General features: G+C 43.7%; 1 protein-coding gene across 3 annotated transcripts; it reads right to left on the bottom strand.

The window, feature by feature from the left end:
* Positions 1–740: 740 nt before the first annotated feature.
* LOC117554338 (V-type proton ATPase subunit C 1-A-like) lies at positions 741–17026 on the bottom strand. 3 transcript variants are annotated; one of them, XM_034228734.1, is made up of 14 exons: positions 16871–16998; positions 16681–16786; positions 16128–16288; positions 15473–15540; positions 13697–13782; positions 13347–13441; positions 12472–12563; positions 12144–12242; positions 11967–12035; positions 11465–11557; positions 11204–11297; positions 3694–3791; positions 3462–3588; positions 741–1355 (listed from the first exon to the last, which is right to left on the bottom strand). In XM_034228734.1, the coding sequence occupies exons 3-14, from the start codon at positions 16257–16259 to the stop codon at positions 1257–1259; spliced, it is 1152 nt and encodes a 383-aa protein (XP_034084625.1). In that variant the 5' UTR covers positions 16260–16288; positions 16681–16786; positions 16871–16998; the 3' UTR covers positions 741–1256. The 3 variants fall into 3 exon arrangements, with proteins under 3 accessions (XP_034084625.1, XP_034084632.1, XP_034084640.1); XM_034228741.1 differs by lacking the exon at positions 16681–16786 and having other exon boundaries at positions 16871–17026; XM_034228749.1 differs by lacking the exon at positions 16681–16786 and having other exon boundaries at positions 16787–16953.
* Between the last annotated feature and the right edge of the window lie 1020 nt (positions 17027–18046).

The following is an 18046-nucleotide window of genomic DNA, read 5'->3' as shown; positions in this document are numbered from 1 at the left end:
GTTACTTTAACAAACATTCTGTGGATGCACAAAATCCCATTAATTGTCTATGAAGCAGCTACCTACTTTGTATCTGATGACATCACAAGTTTTACAGTAACTTCTCTGTTTTCTGACTTTGAGAAAGAGTACCTGTTCACACATAATGATTGACCTTTATGACTTGAAGATACATATTGGAATCCTTCTTTTAGTAGATGTTCCCACATTTCCCAACAGTAATGCAGAATACAATGGGCTCGACCAGCCACAGATGAAAGGATTGCTCACGTTAATGCATCAACAATATTATAAAAACAACACTGACAGGGACACATCCTGCATTATGAGTACTTATACATCTGACACCTTTTAAGGTTGTGTTACTAACAGTTAGCACCAATTCAATATCATGCATGGATTTGATCTGAAGTGTCTGTTTGGTGCCCTCTGCTGTTGGCTTTTCCAGATGTCCTCCATGCTGAAGCGGAGGTATTATTCCTGTAGTTATGTGGATTCCAAAGGATTTCCCCTTAAAGGGGAACTGTTCTTGAAAATGCCTGTGGCTGTGATCATGAGTCATCACAAGGCTGCACAGAGACACCGCCTACATGTCTCTTTATTTCTCTCACATGCACATCACCATATAACACCCACCAAATACATAAAGTTCTCATAATTCTGTTGAATCAAAATAAAGTCGGAGAAAGAATCATATATAGTGGTCCTTTAATAACTTATTCACAAATTGACACGTTAGATATCATTTATCCAATCATATTTATTCAATCTTTTACACAATACTCTGATACTTATTTGACAGCAAATATTCACAAAATCACACACACACACATCACATCTTTGTTTCACAATGTCTGACCCCACAATCTCAGAAACACACAGATCAGGTTGCCATGGTGCACCATTTTGTAAACACAGATCACAGAAGCTATCAATACACACAGCACGAATGGAATGACACAGTAAATATAACTTTTCAATATGATTTCTTAATTCATTTCACATGAAAAAATCTGTGTAGAAAAAAAAAAACTGTAAACAAGATCAATAATTTAAAGTCACTTTTTGTCCCTTGGTTGTGAAAGTGGTAGCTGATGAGATTTTACACCACAAATAATAATCATGCAGCGTCATTCATGATGAGGAGAGGAGCCGGTGAGGAGACAGAGGGTGGGGGGGGGGAGAGGGAGGTTTGTACCAGGAAAATATCAAACGTATTTAACACACAACAAAAAGAAGAAAATAAGGAACGTTTTTTACACTTTAAAATCAAACAGGTTGCAGTCGATCTTGTAGTAGACGTAAGGATAATACTCCTGCACACTCAGGTTTAGGCCTGGGATGTCCATGGCACACTGAAAAAAACAAGATAAGTCTTTTAGAAAAAGAATTACCAATAAGAAAAAAATAAAATCAAAAAGGTCAAATGAAGTATTCTGAGGAAAAACACAAAAGCATGTAGTGCCTAGCAAACATTTCTCACTCCCTAAACCCCAGGCATCGCTACATTATCTTCAATCTTTGAATTCCAAAACTTAAGAGTAAAATATGCAACTTTTCCGCATTAAAATGTCTAAAAACGACAAAACAATATTATCTAATTTGTTGAATTTGGTCGTTACATGTCCAAATAAAAGAAATGGGACATTTTAGTCAAGGTAAAGCTGCCTTCACATGGTACACAATTAGCTCTTTGCTCACCGTGGTGTAGGGCCTTGCAGTGAAAACAGCTTGTTAGTTTTGTTTCTATGGTTACTTTACCTGCTTGCCTGCGTCGTTTCATACAGCTGTCAACTGATTGGTTGCACATCAGTGGCAATCGAGGTCAAAGTTAAACAAATGTGAACATCGAGCGCAGCAATAGATTTGAGACGCCAAGGGTGATACCTTTTAAACTATATTTGAACCGAATGAGGATTCAAGTCATCAGATGCCTGGATCTTAAGATGAGCCAACGTTAGCAGCAGCTCAGCTCACAGCCCCTCTGGATAAACACTTCTTTTTAAATGAAAGTGCTGTATTTGTTGTCACTGGTTTTAACACACGGATCCATTAGCTTTGGAGAGGAGACCTCTGTGGATTATTAGCAGATTCTGACTGCAATGGAGGTGAAGAAGGCCACTCACAGCATCTCACACTACTTCACAACTTCACCAAACCACATCTTCTGTTATTGTTTTGATTGAAAGATCTAGAAAAATAATAAAAAGACAACTACGTATTTTTGGCTAATACAGCTATATACCTCAATTAAAAACTATTATAACATACATGTAAATAATTTAACAGCATAGATTGTATGTGGTAAGGTAATATCTGCTGTATTTGAATGCAGTACCCAGCTTTGGCCATGGGAAGGCGCAGCTGTTACTCTCTTCATTCCTACTTTATACAGGATGTATTACATTACATACTATATAGTATAGTAGAATTTATTTTTGGAGTTAGTATACAAAAAACAACATCATTTACCATCTTAAACTATTAGGAAAGTATTCAATAACTAAGATGTGTATTCACTATCAAAAGGCAAGAATGTTGAAACGGAGCCTTGTAATGTCAAAGGGAATTCAACCTAAAAAATAAATCAGTTCCTCCATTTCCTTTTTGCATTGCATCGTTGGACACCCACAAATCATCTTTATTTGGCATTTATAAAGTCTGGTTTCTGCTTACTTGACTTTTTGTAAGTGTGAAAACACAACAATATATAAAGGGCTTAGAATCTGTTTGTATTGTGACCAAAGGACATGCAGCTTGTTCTGCTGTTGACATGAACGGGTCTTCAGCAAAGGACTACAATGTGAAATCAACATCTAAAATAACTACAAAAAACACATATTAATGCATTTTTTATAAAGAAGTCAAAGGTGTAAATCTATATTTATAGTAAATAATAACTTCTGCCATTTTCTGCCAAATGTCATAATTTTGCTACAGGCCTAACCTTTATAAAATAGTAAACACATGAACAATACTTAAAGGTGGGGTAGGTCATTTTGGAGAAACCAGCTCGAGTGAGCTAGAATTTGAAAATACACAGCCGGAAGAAATCTGCCACTTCCTTACAGAGCCCCTCCTCCAACACACACGAACGCGCACATGACCAATGAGGGCACGAGATAAGTTTGTGCACAGATGGAAGGCTGACAGGCAGGTAGGCCATCCAGTTACTTTAGCCGGGCCGGCTCAGATGATTGGTCGTGCTTTTTACAGTACTACGGCTTCCACAGATGACCTTTGTATGGATTTGTTGTCAAAGCTCTTCAGATATTCATTGCTATCGGGATGTTAAGAGCATTCCATGGAATATAACAAAAAGTGTATCTCGAGCCGGTTTCTCAAACTTACCTACCCCACCTTTAAGTCAAATAATCAAAATAATGATAATAATTTTTTAAACAAGTACATAAGAAAATGAAAGAACAGAGAAATAAAAATGAAATGCTGACAGTACTCACATCGATGATGGCGGACGCGCTGCTGTCCAGATGTTTGTACAGGTCGTTGAGCACCTCCCTCAGCCTCTTCATGGTCTTCTTGCTGGGCTGCAGCAGCATGGCCTGGAAGTTCACCGGCAGCCCGTATCTGCAGGAACACACAGCTCAACTTTTACTGCTGCCAATGAAGATCACACTTGGGTTTATAAGTATACGTTGGGTGATATTCATTTAAGACTGTATTTCAGATGACCTTAAAACAGATTCCACAAAGACCCTCAGAGCTTTGATGTGAATCCATGCGATGAAGGCTTCACTGAAGTTCACTTTGAGCCATCGGACCAGAGGGCCCTGCAGAGACAGATTAGGGTTAGGATTTCATTTTGATGTGGCAGTTTTACAATCTGGCCAAAACAGGAGAAGAGTAGTACAAAATAAACTATGCTTATTGTGAAATTATGAATAATGAATGCTGGTGTATACCTATGCCATAGACTGTATATATAAATGGACGTAGTATAGACATAGACTCTATGGTGAATACAAGTCTGGCCTAAATCTTCTGTCAGAAAGATTGCAGCAATCCAGGGGGTGTAGGCTGTACCACAACAGGAGAAGTGACAGGTGACGCAGGCTGCATCCCCTGGATTGCTGCAATCTTTCTGACAGAAGATTTAGGCCAGACTTGTATACACCATAGAGTCTATGTCTATACTACGTCCATTTATATATACAGTCTATGGCATAGGTATACACCAGCATTCATTATTCATAATTTCACAAATGGTCCTTCGAGCCGGAGGTATACAAGCTGCGCTATGGCCACATCCAGGGAGCTGTATGATGGGCAGCCACCGCTCAGTCCCCGTCCCAGCAGAGTGCGGCGCATTCCCGGACATCTGGAGGACTTCGAGCTGAGCTACCCACATCAACCTCTTTATCCCCCCCATATGAGGCCTGTCTCATCACCGAGACCAGCATATGACGAGTCGCCCAGCCAAGGAGGACATGTCGGTTACCCTGTAGCAGCACATCACCCTGTTGGCACTCCAGATCATAACTGGCAACGATTAGAGGCACGCTGGAAGACGATTAGCAGGCAGATGCAAGAGCTAGAAATGGACAAGGTAAAGGTCATCTCACATCCACAAAGTGCCGTGGCTTACCCTTCATACCACTCACAACAATTTACAGCATACCAGAGTCGCTACTGCAGCCTCCCTCAACTGGAGCTGTGTTCTCCCACGAACCAACGTATGGAAGAAACAGGTTTACTCTCATATCCTCAAGCTCATCCTGCTCCTCTCCAAACGTCTCCTTCAAAGTCTCCACCTCAAACACAGGCTGATCCTCCTGCACCGCAGACACAGCAGACTTCCCCCGTGGCGCCTGTTACTTCTGCTGAACAGATGCAGCCTGCAGCTCCTATGGCTCCAAGAGCTTCTGCAACAGACACGCATTCTGCACCCACTGCTTCGCTGATGCAGCCTGCGTCACCTGTCACTTCTCCTGCTGTGGTACAGCCTGAACCTCCTGCCTGGCTAATACATCCAGGTGTTATTCCTGCTCCTGTTGCATACCCACAGTCTGCGCCAGCTCCACCGGAACAGCCATATAATGCACATCACCGGTACTGGCAGACGGCTCCACAGCCATATCAGCCTATGCAGTATGCTGCAACACCTCGAGTACATCACTCCTACATGATGCAGCCTCCTGCACCGGCCTGGCCTACAGCTAATCCTAACATACCCAGTATGATGGAGATGGCGATTGCATCATCATATGGCATCCCAAAGTCAAGATTAACCATCTTCAGCTCAGGAAAAGAAACTGACTTTCTTATGCTCAAAAATGGATTGGACAGCGTGCTTGGCCCTCACCAACACCTGTCCGAGGATTATAAATACCAAATCCTCCTCGATCACCTCACCTTCCCATCTGCACTCCAGGTAGCTAAGAGGTACATCGACAGCCCGACTCCATACACAAGTGCCATGCAAACCCTGACCCAACGCTATGGCCAGCAAAGACAACTGGTGCAGGGAGAGCTTAAAGCCATCTTGAACGCTACAGCAGTGAAAACTGGTGATTATCAAGCGTTTGAAGACTTTGCAGCATCAGTTGGCACTCTGGTGGGAATGCTAAACACCATGGAAGGCCCCTCATCATCCGAGCTGAGATGTGGGTCTCATGTTGACACCTTACTCAGCAAACTCCCTCCTCACTTCAGAGACTCGATCGTGGAATACTGCTTCAACAGAGGAATCATCCAGAGCGGTAGTAACCTCACATATACTCTCCCTGACCTAGCTGCGTGGCTCGAGAGGAAAGTCCAGACATTACAGGTTTCACGTGCACACAGACAGTAAGGAGCGAAGAGTGGCTAAGCCACAGAGAGTCAGACCTGCTACTATACTGCTTGGTAGCCAGCAGGGAGCCCAACACTCTAATCCATCACCTGCTGCTAGCACTCCTGCCCAGCTAAATAAACGTGAACGTTTTAAGCCCTTCTGCCCTTATTGTAAGAACCAGGAGCACTACCTCAACGCCTGTGCCGACTTTGCTAAACCCACTAACACTGAAAAGGCAAGCTGGATAAAGGAGAACAGGAAATGCTGGAGGTGTGGGAGAGGGCACACGCCTGAAAACTGCACCTTAAAGAAACCATGTGCAACATGTGGACAACAACATCTTATCATACTGCACGATGTGGCCCTCACAATGACTGTACTGACTGTAACTGCTTCCTCCAGTGTGGTCTTCACAAACCAAGTGAGCCGGTCAGGCAAAGTAATGCTTAAGGTTGTCCCTGTCCGACTACAGAATGGAAAGAAAACCCTGGACACGTACGCTGTACTGGATGATGGCTCTGAAAGAACTATCATACTACCAGCTGCTGCCCGCCATCTCGGCCTCCTCGGACAGGAAGAGGTAATATCCCTCAGGACAATTAGGCAATAAATAGTGCAGGTGAAAGGAGCTACTGTGTCATTCAAAGTGTCAGCCATGACGAAGAAAGGTGCGAAACACAATATCAGTCAGGCCTTTACAGCTGCCGAGCTGAATCTGGCAGAGCAGTCACGTGCAGCTGAGTCCCTGAAGCAAAAATACAAACATCTTAGGGACATCCCACTGCCGTCCTTTAATAAGGTCAAGCCCATGCTGCTCATCGGGTCAGATAACACACATCTGATCATCCCCAAACAGCCTGTGTGCACAGGCCCAACAGGCTGCCCAGTGGCTGTATGCACGGCACTCGGATGGACTATACAGGGACCAGCCAGCAGTCAGCAGGTGAGAGCAACTGTCTCCATTCATCCTTCCTCTCCCCTTCAGAGGAGCTGCATCAGAACGTGGAGAAACGTTGGCAGCTCGACACACTCCCCTTCAGGAGCATCAATGAAGTGACCCGCTCTGGTGAGGATAAAGCAGCCATTGAACTACTGGAGGACAAGACTGTACGTGTCAAAGTTGACGATGTGTCTCGCTACGCCACTCCACTACTGCGTAAGCAAAGTGCCCCCTCTCTGCATGCACCTCCTACTGCAACAATGGCTCTTCTAAGAGCTACAGAACGTCGTCTGTCTATCAACCCTAAGCTATCAGCAGTCTACAATGAGGAGATCCATAAGCTGGAAAAGGCTGGTTATGCAGTGAAGATTAGCTCTGAAGAGGTGAGCAACTCCAAGGAGTCATGGTTTATTCCCCACCATCTTGTACAACACAATGGTAAACACAGAGTCATCTTCAACTGCTCCTTTAACTGCCAACAAGCCTCTCTTAATGACAATCTGCTTCGTGGACCGATCCTGGGCTCAGCGCTGCTTGGCGTGCTGCTGAGGTTTAGAGAGTATTCTGTGGCCATCAGCGGAGACATACGTGGCATGTTTCATCAAGTGCGTCTCCTCCCTGAAGACCAACCACTGCTCCGCTTCCTGTGGCGAGACGGGGAGACAGATCGCAGTCCAGATGTCTACGAGTGGCGTGTACTGCCCTTCGGGACCACCTGTAGCCCATGATGTGCTACATACGCCCTGCAGCGCCACGTGACCGACCACAGCAAAGACAATGAAGAGGTAGTTAAATCTGTGATGCACTCATTCCATGTGGATAACTGTCTCCAGTCTCTGCAGTCCCAGGACCAGGCCAGAAACCTCATTGACAAGCTGAGATCAGTCCTTGCCAGCGGAGGCTTCGAAATAAGACAGTGGGCCAGCAACATGCCTAACGTTATCTCACACATCCCTACAGAAGCCAAATCAGCTGAGTGTGAGCTATGGCTAAACGCTAATAAGACCAACCCTCAAGAGTCTGCGCTCGGTCTCCTGTGGTGCTGTAGTACCGACACACTGGGATACAAGCACCGTGCTATTCCTTCAGCTGAACCCACCTTGAGGTACGTGTACCGAGTACTGGCCAGCCAATATGACCCTCTCGGCTACATCATCCCCTTTACCACACGGGCCAAGGTCATAGTTCAAGCCCTCTGGAAGAAGGAAAGTGGATGGGATGCACCACTGCCAGATGAACTTCTCCCTGTGTGGCAAGCCTGGGAAAGAGAGCTGCCAAATCTCCAGAAAATCAGCCTGCCACGGTGCTACACTTCTGATATTCCCGACATTACCTCAGCCGACCTACACATCTTCTCTGACGCCTCTGAGAGAGCATACGGCTCCGTCGCCTACCTGAGGTTTGAAGACGACAGAGGTAGAGTGCAGGTGTCATTCGTGATGGCAAGGTCACGTGTAGCCCCGAAGAAACAGCTCTCAATACCCCGCTTAGAGCTGTGTGCGGCCCTGACTGGAGCACAGTTGGCCAAGCTGCTGCATACCGAGCTGACACTGTCAATACACAAAACAATCCTGTGGTCAGATTCCACTACAGTCCTCCACTGGATTCAGTCTGACTCCCAGCAATACAAAGTGTTTGTAGGGACAAGGATAGCGGAAATCCAGGAGCTCATCGGAACCGACAGCTGGAGATACGTCCCCTCTGAAGAGAACCCCGCTGACGACATTACAAGGGGAAAGCATCTACTGGACTTAGCGAAGCCCAATCGCTGGACATCTGGCCCGACTTTCCTTCAACTGCCTCCAGCCGACTGGCCAGCTAACCCCGTGGTTAGTTCTGCGCACACACAGAGGAGACGCGCAACACCACTTTCTGCTGCAACATTGCAACAGCCGAGCCTGCGGCTCCAGATCTAACACTCTTCAAATCATGGTCTGAACTACTTGAAGTCACCTACCAATCCATGCACGGGGCGGCTGCTCCACGCATGACTGCATCCAGCCGACTAGAGATACAGGTTGTCCTGCTTAAAAGAGCACAGCAAGAATCCTTCCCTGCAGAAACGACCCGCACTACAATCAGGGAAACAACTCAGCCCTAGTAGTCGCTTGCTGCCACTCTCTCCTGTATACGACCAGGCTGTAGGACTAATCAGAGTGGGAGGCCGTCTCCGGAAGGCAGAGAAATACCTGAAAGAGGACACCATACATCCTATAATCCTGGCTCCAGACCACCCTGTCACCAAGCTGATTATACAGGACTACGTCAAACGTTTGCTGCACGCAGGTCCCGATCGTTTATTCGCAGAGCTGAGGAGAACCTACTGGATACTTCGCGGACGGCAAGCAGTCAAGAAACATCAATATGCCTGCGTTGAGTGTCGCAAGTGGCGGAACAAACCTGTCATTCCTAAGATGGCAGACTTACCCGCTGCACGGCTACGCATAAACAAACCACCATACTGGTCCACTGGTGTCGACTGCTTTGGCCCATACACCATAAAGATAGGCCGCCGACACGAGAAAAGGTGGGGCATTATATTCAAGTGCCTTACTACACGGTGTGTACATTTGGACCTTTTATTTAGTATGAGCACTGACGCCTTCCTGCTCGCGCTGCGACGCTTCGTGGCGAGAAGAGGGAAACCCTACGAGATCCTCTGCGACCGAGGAACCAACTTCCGGGGAGGTGACCGCGAGCTGCAAGAAGCCTTTGCGGCACTCGAGCCAAGTCTGAAGGAACAGCTAGCTGAACAGAGTATCACCTTCAGATTTAATCCACCACTCGCTCCACACTTCGGCGGCACATGGGAACGGGAGATCAAATCTGTCAAAGCTTCACTGCAAGTGGTCCTGAAACCCAAACGTTGCCTGAAGAGGTCCTGATGACTGTGCTAGCGGAAGTGGAGGGAATACTCAATTCCAAGCCCCTCGGCTATGCGACGTCTGACATTGCTGATCCAGACCCCATTACACCCAATCTCTTGCTCATGGGGCGGCGAGATGCATCATTGCCACAAGCAGTGTATGGCGACTGCGATCTGCTTGGGCATCGCCGCTGGAAACACAGCCAGGTCTTGGCCGACCACTTCTGGGCCCAGTTTACACGTAACTATCTCCCTAACCTTCAGCTCCGTCGAAAGTGGCACACTCCTACGCCAGACCTAACCACAGACCAGGTCGTCATGATTGTCGACCCGCAACTGCCAAGGGCTCTCTGGCCAGTTGGACAGGTAACCAAAGTGAACCCGAGCGATGATGGTAGGATACGCTCTGCAGAGGTGAATATTAAAGGCACTACATATATTCGACCTGTGGCGAAACTCATCGCACTTCCTGAAATGCCAGAGGACTGACAAGCCTACCCCACATTCTAGCAGGGACATTTGTGCTATTACAAATTCATCTAGTGAATTTGGGGGCGGCTGTGCAAACTTCCCTGCTTTGGGACGCCCCCCAGACAGTCCAGAGATAGTTACCGGACGCACCCCTCACACTGTAACGTCATTAGTCACGCGCAGCGCGCGACCGGTTATAAACAGACTTTCAGCAAGTGAACGGGTCGTTGTGTGTTCCACGTTGTGCGTTTATGAAACTGTGAGTATTGTTACTGTGGCATAGGCACCTGTTTGTATCAATGTTTGCATTTAAATAACAGTTTACAGACAATAATCGGCGTAGTGTGTATATATACTGTGTACAGTACTTGTTTGCCGTAAGTGTGACTGGCTGCCTGTTAACTGTTCAGTAGTTTAACTTTCTGTCCGCTGTGACTGTCGATATAATTACTTTTTTTTATGTACGATCGCCATATATTTCCAGTCTTGTGCTATTGCGGTGAGCTGTGTATAACTGTATGCCTCTGTCAGCCGCCATTACCGCATGTACAACGTTATCCCCCTGTAAGCCGCCATTATCACGTGTTAAAACACTTGCACTTGTTGCGGTCAAGTGAGCCCTCTTGCGGGCATTTCCGGTATTGCTTACCATGAAGCTGACTGTTCCAGCATTTATGTATACTGTTCCTAGCAGGAAATCGTAATGTAACTATTAGGATTAATATTAATATATTGTCATTCACTAATTTGATCTACTTTATTTATATTTCTTAGATAAACACAACATAACAAACGAACATCCTGTAACACCATAACTCCTGTGAACAATTCAAGTTTGTTTATAACCGGTCGCGCGCTGCGCGTGACTAATGACGTTACAGTGTGAGGGGTGCGTCCGGTAACTATCTCTGGACTGCCTGGGGGGCGTCCCAAAGCAGGGAAGTTTGCACACTTATCAATAATAAAATTACTACGAAATCATTGGTATAGTGGATAACGGGCATGTGTGGTTCAGTATAAGGCCTCAAGTACCCATGTGCAACAAGCACGTTTTCAGAGCAATGCATTGCAAAGAGATCTCAACCTGAGATTGAAAAATTATTTGAAAAAGTATTGCGGTTACATCACTTACAAACTGCTTCTTCTTGTCTGTAGAGAGCCGTGTCATCTCCTCTTTGTCGGCCTTCAGCTCCTCCTCATTGTACTGGAAGTCTCTCACTGCGAACCTAGAATAAGATGTTGAGGGCAGAAATCATCCAGCTGATATATTTAGTCAGAGCTATTTCTATCTGCCTAGCAGAGCGGCTTCTTTCAAAATAGAAACACGTTTCACACCTCTTGATAGAGATCCATAATGACAGTGTGTGTGTTCGCTGAGTGTGACCACTCTTACTTGTTCTCCCTGGCTTTGTGTTTGAAGTCATCAACGGCTTTCAGAAACAGAGTGACGCTGAACAGTCCGCTGTCATGGTCTTCAAACAGCAGACTGGAAGAGAAGACAGGAGCCTGTTAGACTGCTGGGAATCACTAACTGTACATAAATGGGCATATAAATACTCAATATATAAGTATATGTTGAAGAGAGACATTTTTTTTTAAATGTAGATAAAATCTAAATGTTGACAAGAAAAATTATAGTAAAAAAATAATTAAAAAATATATAACAAATCACTCAAATAAAATAAATTAATTCTTGAAATTAATTCACTTAATTTTGATTTAATTTGAAGCAATTACAATTAAATTACCAAAAATGAAATATGTGCAGTATACAAGAATTTATAGAGGATGAGCTGTGCGACTTTTAAAAAGGTAGCATTGTACAAGAATGCAAATGTGTAAAATATACAATTTCTAATGACAAATTGCCTAAAATGTAGTTTGACATGACTTACTGTGAGGATCGAGGCACCACCATCTCAGCCAGACCTTCATATGATTTCTGCCAATCAGTGTACGCTGCCCTGAAAGCAAATAACAGGGGGACACTAAGATTTCTGTGCCTCGGGAAGAATGCTGCCACAGGTTGCTCATTTAATCATTTGCATACAGACATAACAAATAACCCTCACTTTGGTACCACTACCAGCAGAGTGATGAGGTACTCGGAGTCGAGAACGAAGTCTTCCTTCTTCACGATGTCAGCCAGGCTGCGGGTCAGCAGGCTCCCCCTGGAGGCAGAAAGTAGTGTTGCAACAACATGGACGCCACCAAGAGAAGTTGACAAAGCATTTCAGAGTCGCAGCAACTTTACAGATCGTGCTGACAGTCAATGGTCTGTGGAGGAAATGTATTTTGCAAAAAGGAACTTCGATGACAGTTTAGAAGGGCTTGTCTTACTAGCTACTTCCTTAAAATGTCTAAATGTTGTGTTAGAAGTGCCATTTGTACATTACTTACGCATTCTTCCTTTCGAGGTTCTGCAGGTTTCCCTTCAGGTTGTTATAAGCCGATGCTCTGGACTTCAAGTCATTGTCAATCTGGGAGACTTGCTGTTAGGGAGGAAATATGTGTTTGAATGATTTATGACTGACAACTCCTCAAATAATATCCCTAATAAGTGTAAAGTGATAATAATCAGGTTACATTTATTTTCTTCTTAACTAAATCCACTTCCTTCTAGAATAGAACTCTTCCGTTGCAACATACGTAGATACTATGTGGTTAGAGCAAATAGTTGTATGACAAAGTTACATTTGGTTATTGAAAAGCTACACACAAACAAATAATGATTGAGCATCATATTCTTTTTAAATAATAACGTGTAATGAAATGTTGAGAATGATTTCTCATCATCATTATTCAATACATTTTGGACCTGGAGTTATGCTAATTATCTAATCAAATCAGTCAGACAAATCCTACGCAGCCACCACTGGAATCTAATTCTACAAATGTCATTACACTGATAATATTAGTTGAGCTTAATATTTATCTGCCATATGAATTTGTTGTTGTTGTTCGGGCACCTAGTTAGGATGCCACCTGGGCGCCTCCCTAGGGAGGTGTTCCAGGCACGTCCAGCTGGGAAGAGACCAAGGGGTAGACCTAGGACCAGGTGGAGGGATTATATCTCTCGCTGGCCTGGGAGCGCCTTGGGATCCCCCAGTCAGAGCTGGTTGATGTCGCCAGGGAAAAGAAAGTTTGGGGCTCTCTGCTGGAACTGCTACCCCCGCTACCCGACCACGGATAAGCGGGAGAAGATGGATGGATGGATGGATGAATTTGTTGATTTAGGATCATAATAATATATTGAAACTAAGTCAGAGACCTACCTTTGAGATGATTTCAGAGATGTTTTTAAGTGACTGTTTGATGGGATATTTTGCCATGTCCCATTGGAATCTTGTGATGTAGGTGACAAGATCAACTGAAAAAAAGACAACAAAAGAGTTTCAGTCTATTCTTTTGTCAGACAGATGGGTAGGGCTAACATTTTATAACAAATCTGATCCGTCAGATAGTTGGTGTTTTCTAGCATTGTTAAGACATTTAAGAGCGTGTGCTTTAAGCTCTTATCAGTATTGCACAACTAACCTTGCGTTGCATTATCAGACAACTTTTTCGGGACTAAATAATGTGGAATAAATAATGCGGACAAAATGTTCGGTAACCATCACTGTACCTCCGTTGGCCAGCAGGTTCTCCTGAACTTTGTCCCGACTGTCTTCCAGCACGTCGGCCATGTACTGAGCAACCTTCTTCACCACACTGTGAACAGCCAGGAGACATGAAAACACGCCGTGCCAACACACACTGCACGCACAGAGCCAGCGTAGACCACACAGTCGCTCTGCACCACCTCATCACACACATACACACACATCAAAACCGTTCACATATTCCTGTTAAGATAACTTCCTGACAAGGCAATTTATAATATGGCAGACCTGCACAGTTCAGGGTTTTTATCCACACTCTTCCGCAGCACATCAAAGCACAACTGTGTCTACAGATGTGAAGCCAAAAACACTGAGAGCCAAGTCACATCTCAGGCCTAAAAAGTTCTTAAGACCATCTGCCGCTTAGGCTACATTTTTCTATCAAATCTATAAAGAAAGAAAATGTAATTGTATATATTAAGGACACAAAAATAACCTACATTATACCAATTAGGGCAGCCTGATTATTGTGATTATTTTGACTGATGTCTAAAATACAATATGATTCGCAATATTGAAGGGATTCATCTTTTTTTTAAACAATATTCACATAATTATGATATACAATGATCATTTGTTTTCTTTATTATGTATTGTGGTTTTTTTCTATAGTCTGTAGAATACACTTTGTAGACTGGGACTTCTCTGCAGCACCACAATACTTCATATGTTTTACTTTACTAAATATTGAGATGACAGCATTTTGGATATTGCACTAGATTAATGTGCATAAATATTAATGGGAATAAATGTAAGAAATGTTTAGTTGTGGTATTTTTTTTTCTTAGACATGTTTTATGGAAACTTCCAAAAAGAGACTAAATTGATGACAGGCTGTATTGAGATAAGTGAAACCGGTTGGCCGGCTACTCTTTCTCACCCTCTTGGAGATCGCTACAGCAAAGCCAAGCTCAGGCAGTGTTGGCTGTGTGTGAGCGTTTTATGTCAATGTTTCCAAAACACTATAAATTACACTCAAACATACTTGCAGCACATAGGTCACTGGGTGGAAATATGACTCAAGAAAGACCTGCTGGTGTGTCACCCAACTGTAAATTGCCAAGTTTAGACTGCGAGGCCCGCTAGCCTCAAGCCTCTGTGAAATTCCCCATCGTTACAAGGTGAGGGAAGGGATTAGGAAAAGGAAAAGCGGGTACATCAGAGAGCGCTGCACAGGAGAGGAGGTTTGTTTCATGTCCTATCAAATACAGGCCTTATTCATAATGATGAGCTGAAAGATTTGGACAAAATATCTATAAGGGATTATTTCACTGATGTTACAATTGCAATATGATTCAGGATATTGGAGGGAAAGATCATTTTTGCATTATTGTTTTATTTTTCCAAATTAAAATATGTAATAAACTGATCATAGGGTGATGTTTTGTCAGGATCCATACCAAATTTAAATCTGTAAAATATGAGTAGTAGGGAGGGATATCTCTGTAGCACTAAAATGCGTAAAGGGGCCCCATTATGCTATGGGGGGTTTTCACTTTCCTGTAGTTTGTTATATAGGTTTGTGTGCATGTAAATGGTCTGCAAAGGATCAAATTCCAAAGTTCCCTCCAGAGAGAGTTTCTCTCCCACACAAAAATGGTTTGTTAGCACATATTTAGCGTTTTCTACGAGTTAGATATTGCAGTAGTCCTTATTAGGATTTTGATTAAATTACTATAAATTGTTCAGCCCAAGAGAATATCAGGCATTCTCCAGTCAGAATACAGCAGGTAGCTTACCTATCCACAAAGGAGTCTAATTTGGCCAGTTCATCCGACAGCCCAACCAAGACATCTAGGGTCCCCACCTGTTTGTGAACACATAAAGTGAAACATCAGCACATCATGACTTTCATCAGTCATGAGATTTGTGTCGTTTTGAAGCGGGGTCAACCAGGGTTGTGTTTTAACAGTGAAATCTGAGGTTCACGCCACCTACAGTCACATCCCGGGGGCCCAATGTGCTTATGATGGCGCCTCTTTGTCTAGAGCCACTGATGCATCGCTAGCAGTTCTAGGAGAACGTTACTGGCCCGTGTGGCTGCGAGGTCAGTGGGGTTACTTCACCTTCTGCACGGAGAGGAATCAAACCATAGGAGCGGAGCTGCTCTACGGATGAAAACTTTACCAAACTAACGCTTCAACATGCAGGCAACGGATCTGTGTCAAGACTGCTTCCCATTCACACAGTCAGCTTATTCTTGACAGTGGATATATAAGGTGAGTCATTTATATATAACTTTAAATGTAAATCAACCATTACTTTTTTAAAGGGATGAAAGGTAACTATAACTCCTGCAAGAAATACAATTACGTGCATATTTAACTATTCAAGTCCATAGATGCAAAGTAATTGTGTAAAGAAAGTGTGAAATTGTGATGAATCCATTCTAACCTTGAGGTCAGGGATGTTGAACTTGTGGTTGGTGGACAGGTTGTTGTTACGTGTGGTGGCTGCCATCATTTGATCCCATGTCTGCTGGCAGGTCTTCTCTCCCGGGGCAGAGATCAACCAAAACTCAGTCATGGTTACAGCTCTGATGCAGCTAGAGGAAACTGAGAGCAAAACTGAAACTCAGACTTATGTGTGCTGTGCAACAGTTAATACAACATTGAGAACCAGTTAGATTGTCTTCTTATCAACAGCACTGATTAGCCTACAGTACAGGTAGCACTGTATTTGCATAGCTTAGCTACATTTTAGCACTGACGGTGTTTACCACTAAGCAAGCTAAGATAGTTATGATAGTGCTCAAAAGAAATTAACAACACAGCCTCTAAGCAATCCTCTGGTTGAGTTTAATTTGACACCGATAAGAACGTGGTCTGAAATGATAGAGGTGTTTTAACAAACTCTACTATTTTGCCAACACTCAAAATGTCAATTTCCTGACTGCTTACCAATGTTACAGAGCCATTGTATGATTTTAACATGAGTGTATACAAACCGAAGCTAGCAAAAAGATGGTTAAGGTCAGGCAACAGGGATTGGCTACCGTTAGCCACTTAGCTCTGCTCACAACAACACCAACACAGCGTCACTACTTTGCTCACCTGTGAATAGAAAATATGTCCGCTAACAGTGGGAAAATATAGCTGTGAATAGCGTTTCTATGGCTCGATAATTTTCATAGTTACCGTAGTTTCAAGAGAGTTGTTGAGGTCTCCTGACAGCAGCATCAGAGTCAGCTGATCTGAGAGGAACCGGAAGACCTCTCACTCTGCTAACTCCTCAACAGCGACCACAGCTGGTGGACAGCGGGTACTGCAGGCAGGCCACCTGACATCGTGACTGTAATTCTGATTCCTGTGAGTGGGTTCGATGTTCAGGTTTGAAGCACTTGAGCAGGGAAGATGCTCGTAAACCTGTTCGAAAGAGGCCAAACATTCAGATGAAGAAGAAGGTAATGCATGTTGCAACAGAACATAGAACAGTAGACTTACTGCCAGTAACTAAGTTGTCCTTAATCTTTTCGAGTAATGCGCTTAAGAATTTAAGATTTAAGGTATTCCTACTTTACTTTCCTATTTTAATTTTCTGTTATCTCTAATTTTGGAAAACAATATTTAATTGTGTACTACTTTAAATGTATTTGATAGTTACTCGTTTATTTGCAGTTTCAGATTCCTATTGCAAACAATACTCAATCAAATAAGCCTCATAATTTGATGTGACATTAGGGCAGTGGTTCTCAAACTTTTTCTGTCAGGGCCCCCCTTTGGAGAAAAAAAAAAGTCGGGCCCCCCCCAACACAAATAGTCACGTAATGGGCCAAGTTAACATTTATTAAAATACATCAATATGAACGTGAGCATTCCTCAGAACAGTGATAATAAAACAATGCTTCATAAGTCTGTGTGGTCAAAAAAAGAAATACATAATACAATTATGCAATCCCTTTGCTAGAACAATAAGTTATAATACTTTGCCACTTTGCAATCTGTGCAAAAAAATGAAAGGAAAGAAAATGCTGATATTTGGCAAAACAGTGTGTCTTATCCATAGACTGTATATATAAGGTCTTATCACAGCATTAGTGGCTGCAATGAGCCTGTTTTGCACTGCACATTTCTTCAAAACGGGGTTGCAGGCTCAGTGGCGGGCCCAGAGATTTCTTTTGGGGGTGCTGTGGGGTAGCTTGACGTTTCATAGAGGGTGCTCAAACATTTAGGCTTTCCCATTAATGTACCGGGTGGAATTTTCTAGTGCAACTCTCCCCACGCAAATACACAGTGTACCCGCGACTGTTACAATGAAGGCTCGATAATCAGCTCATGGCAGGGGCGGACTGGCCATCTGTAGAATCTGGAGAA

The sequence above is a fragment of the Gymnodraco acuticeps genome, unplaced genomic scaffold (genome assembly GCF_902827175.1).
Source record: "Gymnodraco acuticeps unplaced genomic scaffold, fGymAcu1.1, whole genome shotgun sequence".
Taxonomy (NCBI): domain Eukaryota; kingdom Metazoa; phylum Chordata; class Actinopteri; order Perciformes; family Bathydraconidae; genus Gymnodraco; species Gymnodraco acuticeps.
Note: the sequence above shows the minus strand (reverse complement) of the source record. Positions and strands in the feature narration are given on the sequence as shown.

Bases quoted from the DNA above. Each gene is read 5' to 3' on its own strand.
- LOC117554338 (XM_034228741.1), bottom strand. From the start codon at position 16,259: ATGACTGAGTTTTGGTTGATCTCTGCCCCGGGAGAGAAGACCTGCCAG. The intron at 11,298-11,464 runs GTAAGAGTGGTC...ATCTTATTCTAG, and splicing joins CACAAAGCCAGGGAGAACAA to GTTCGCAGTGAGAGACTTCC. The intron at 3,589-3,693 runs GTCATCTGAAAT...GTGTTCCTGCAG, and splicing joins TTTGTGGAATCTGTTTTAAG to ATACGGGCTGCCGGTGAACT.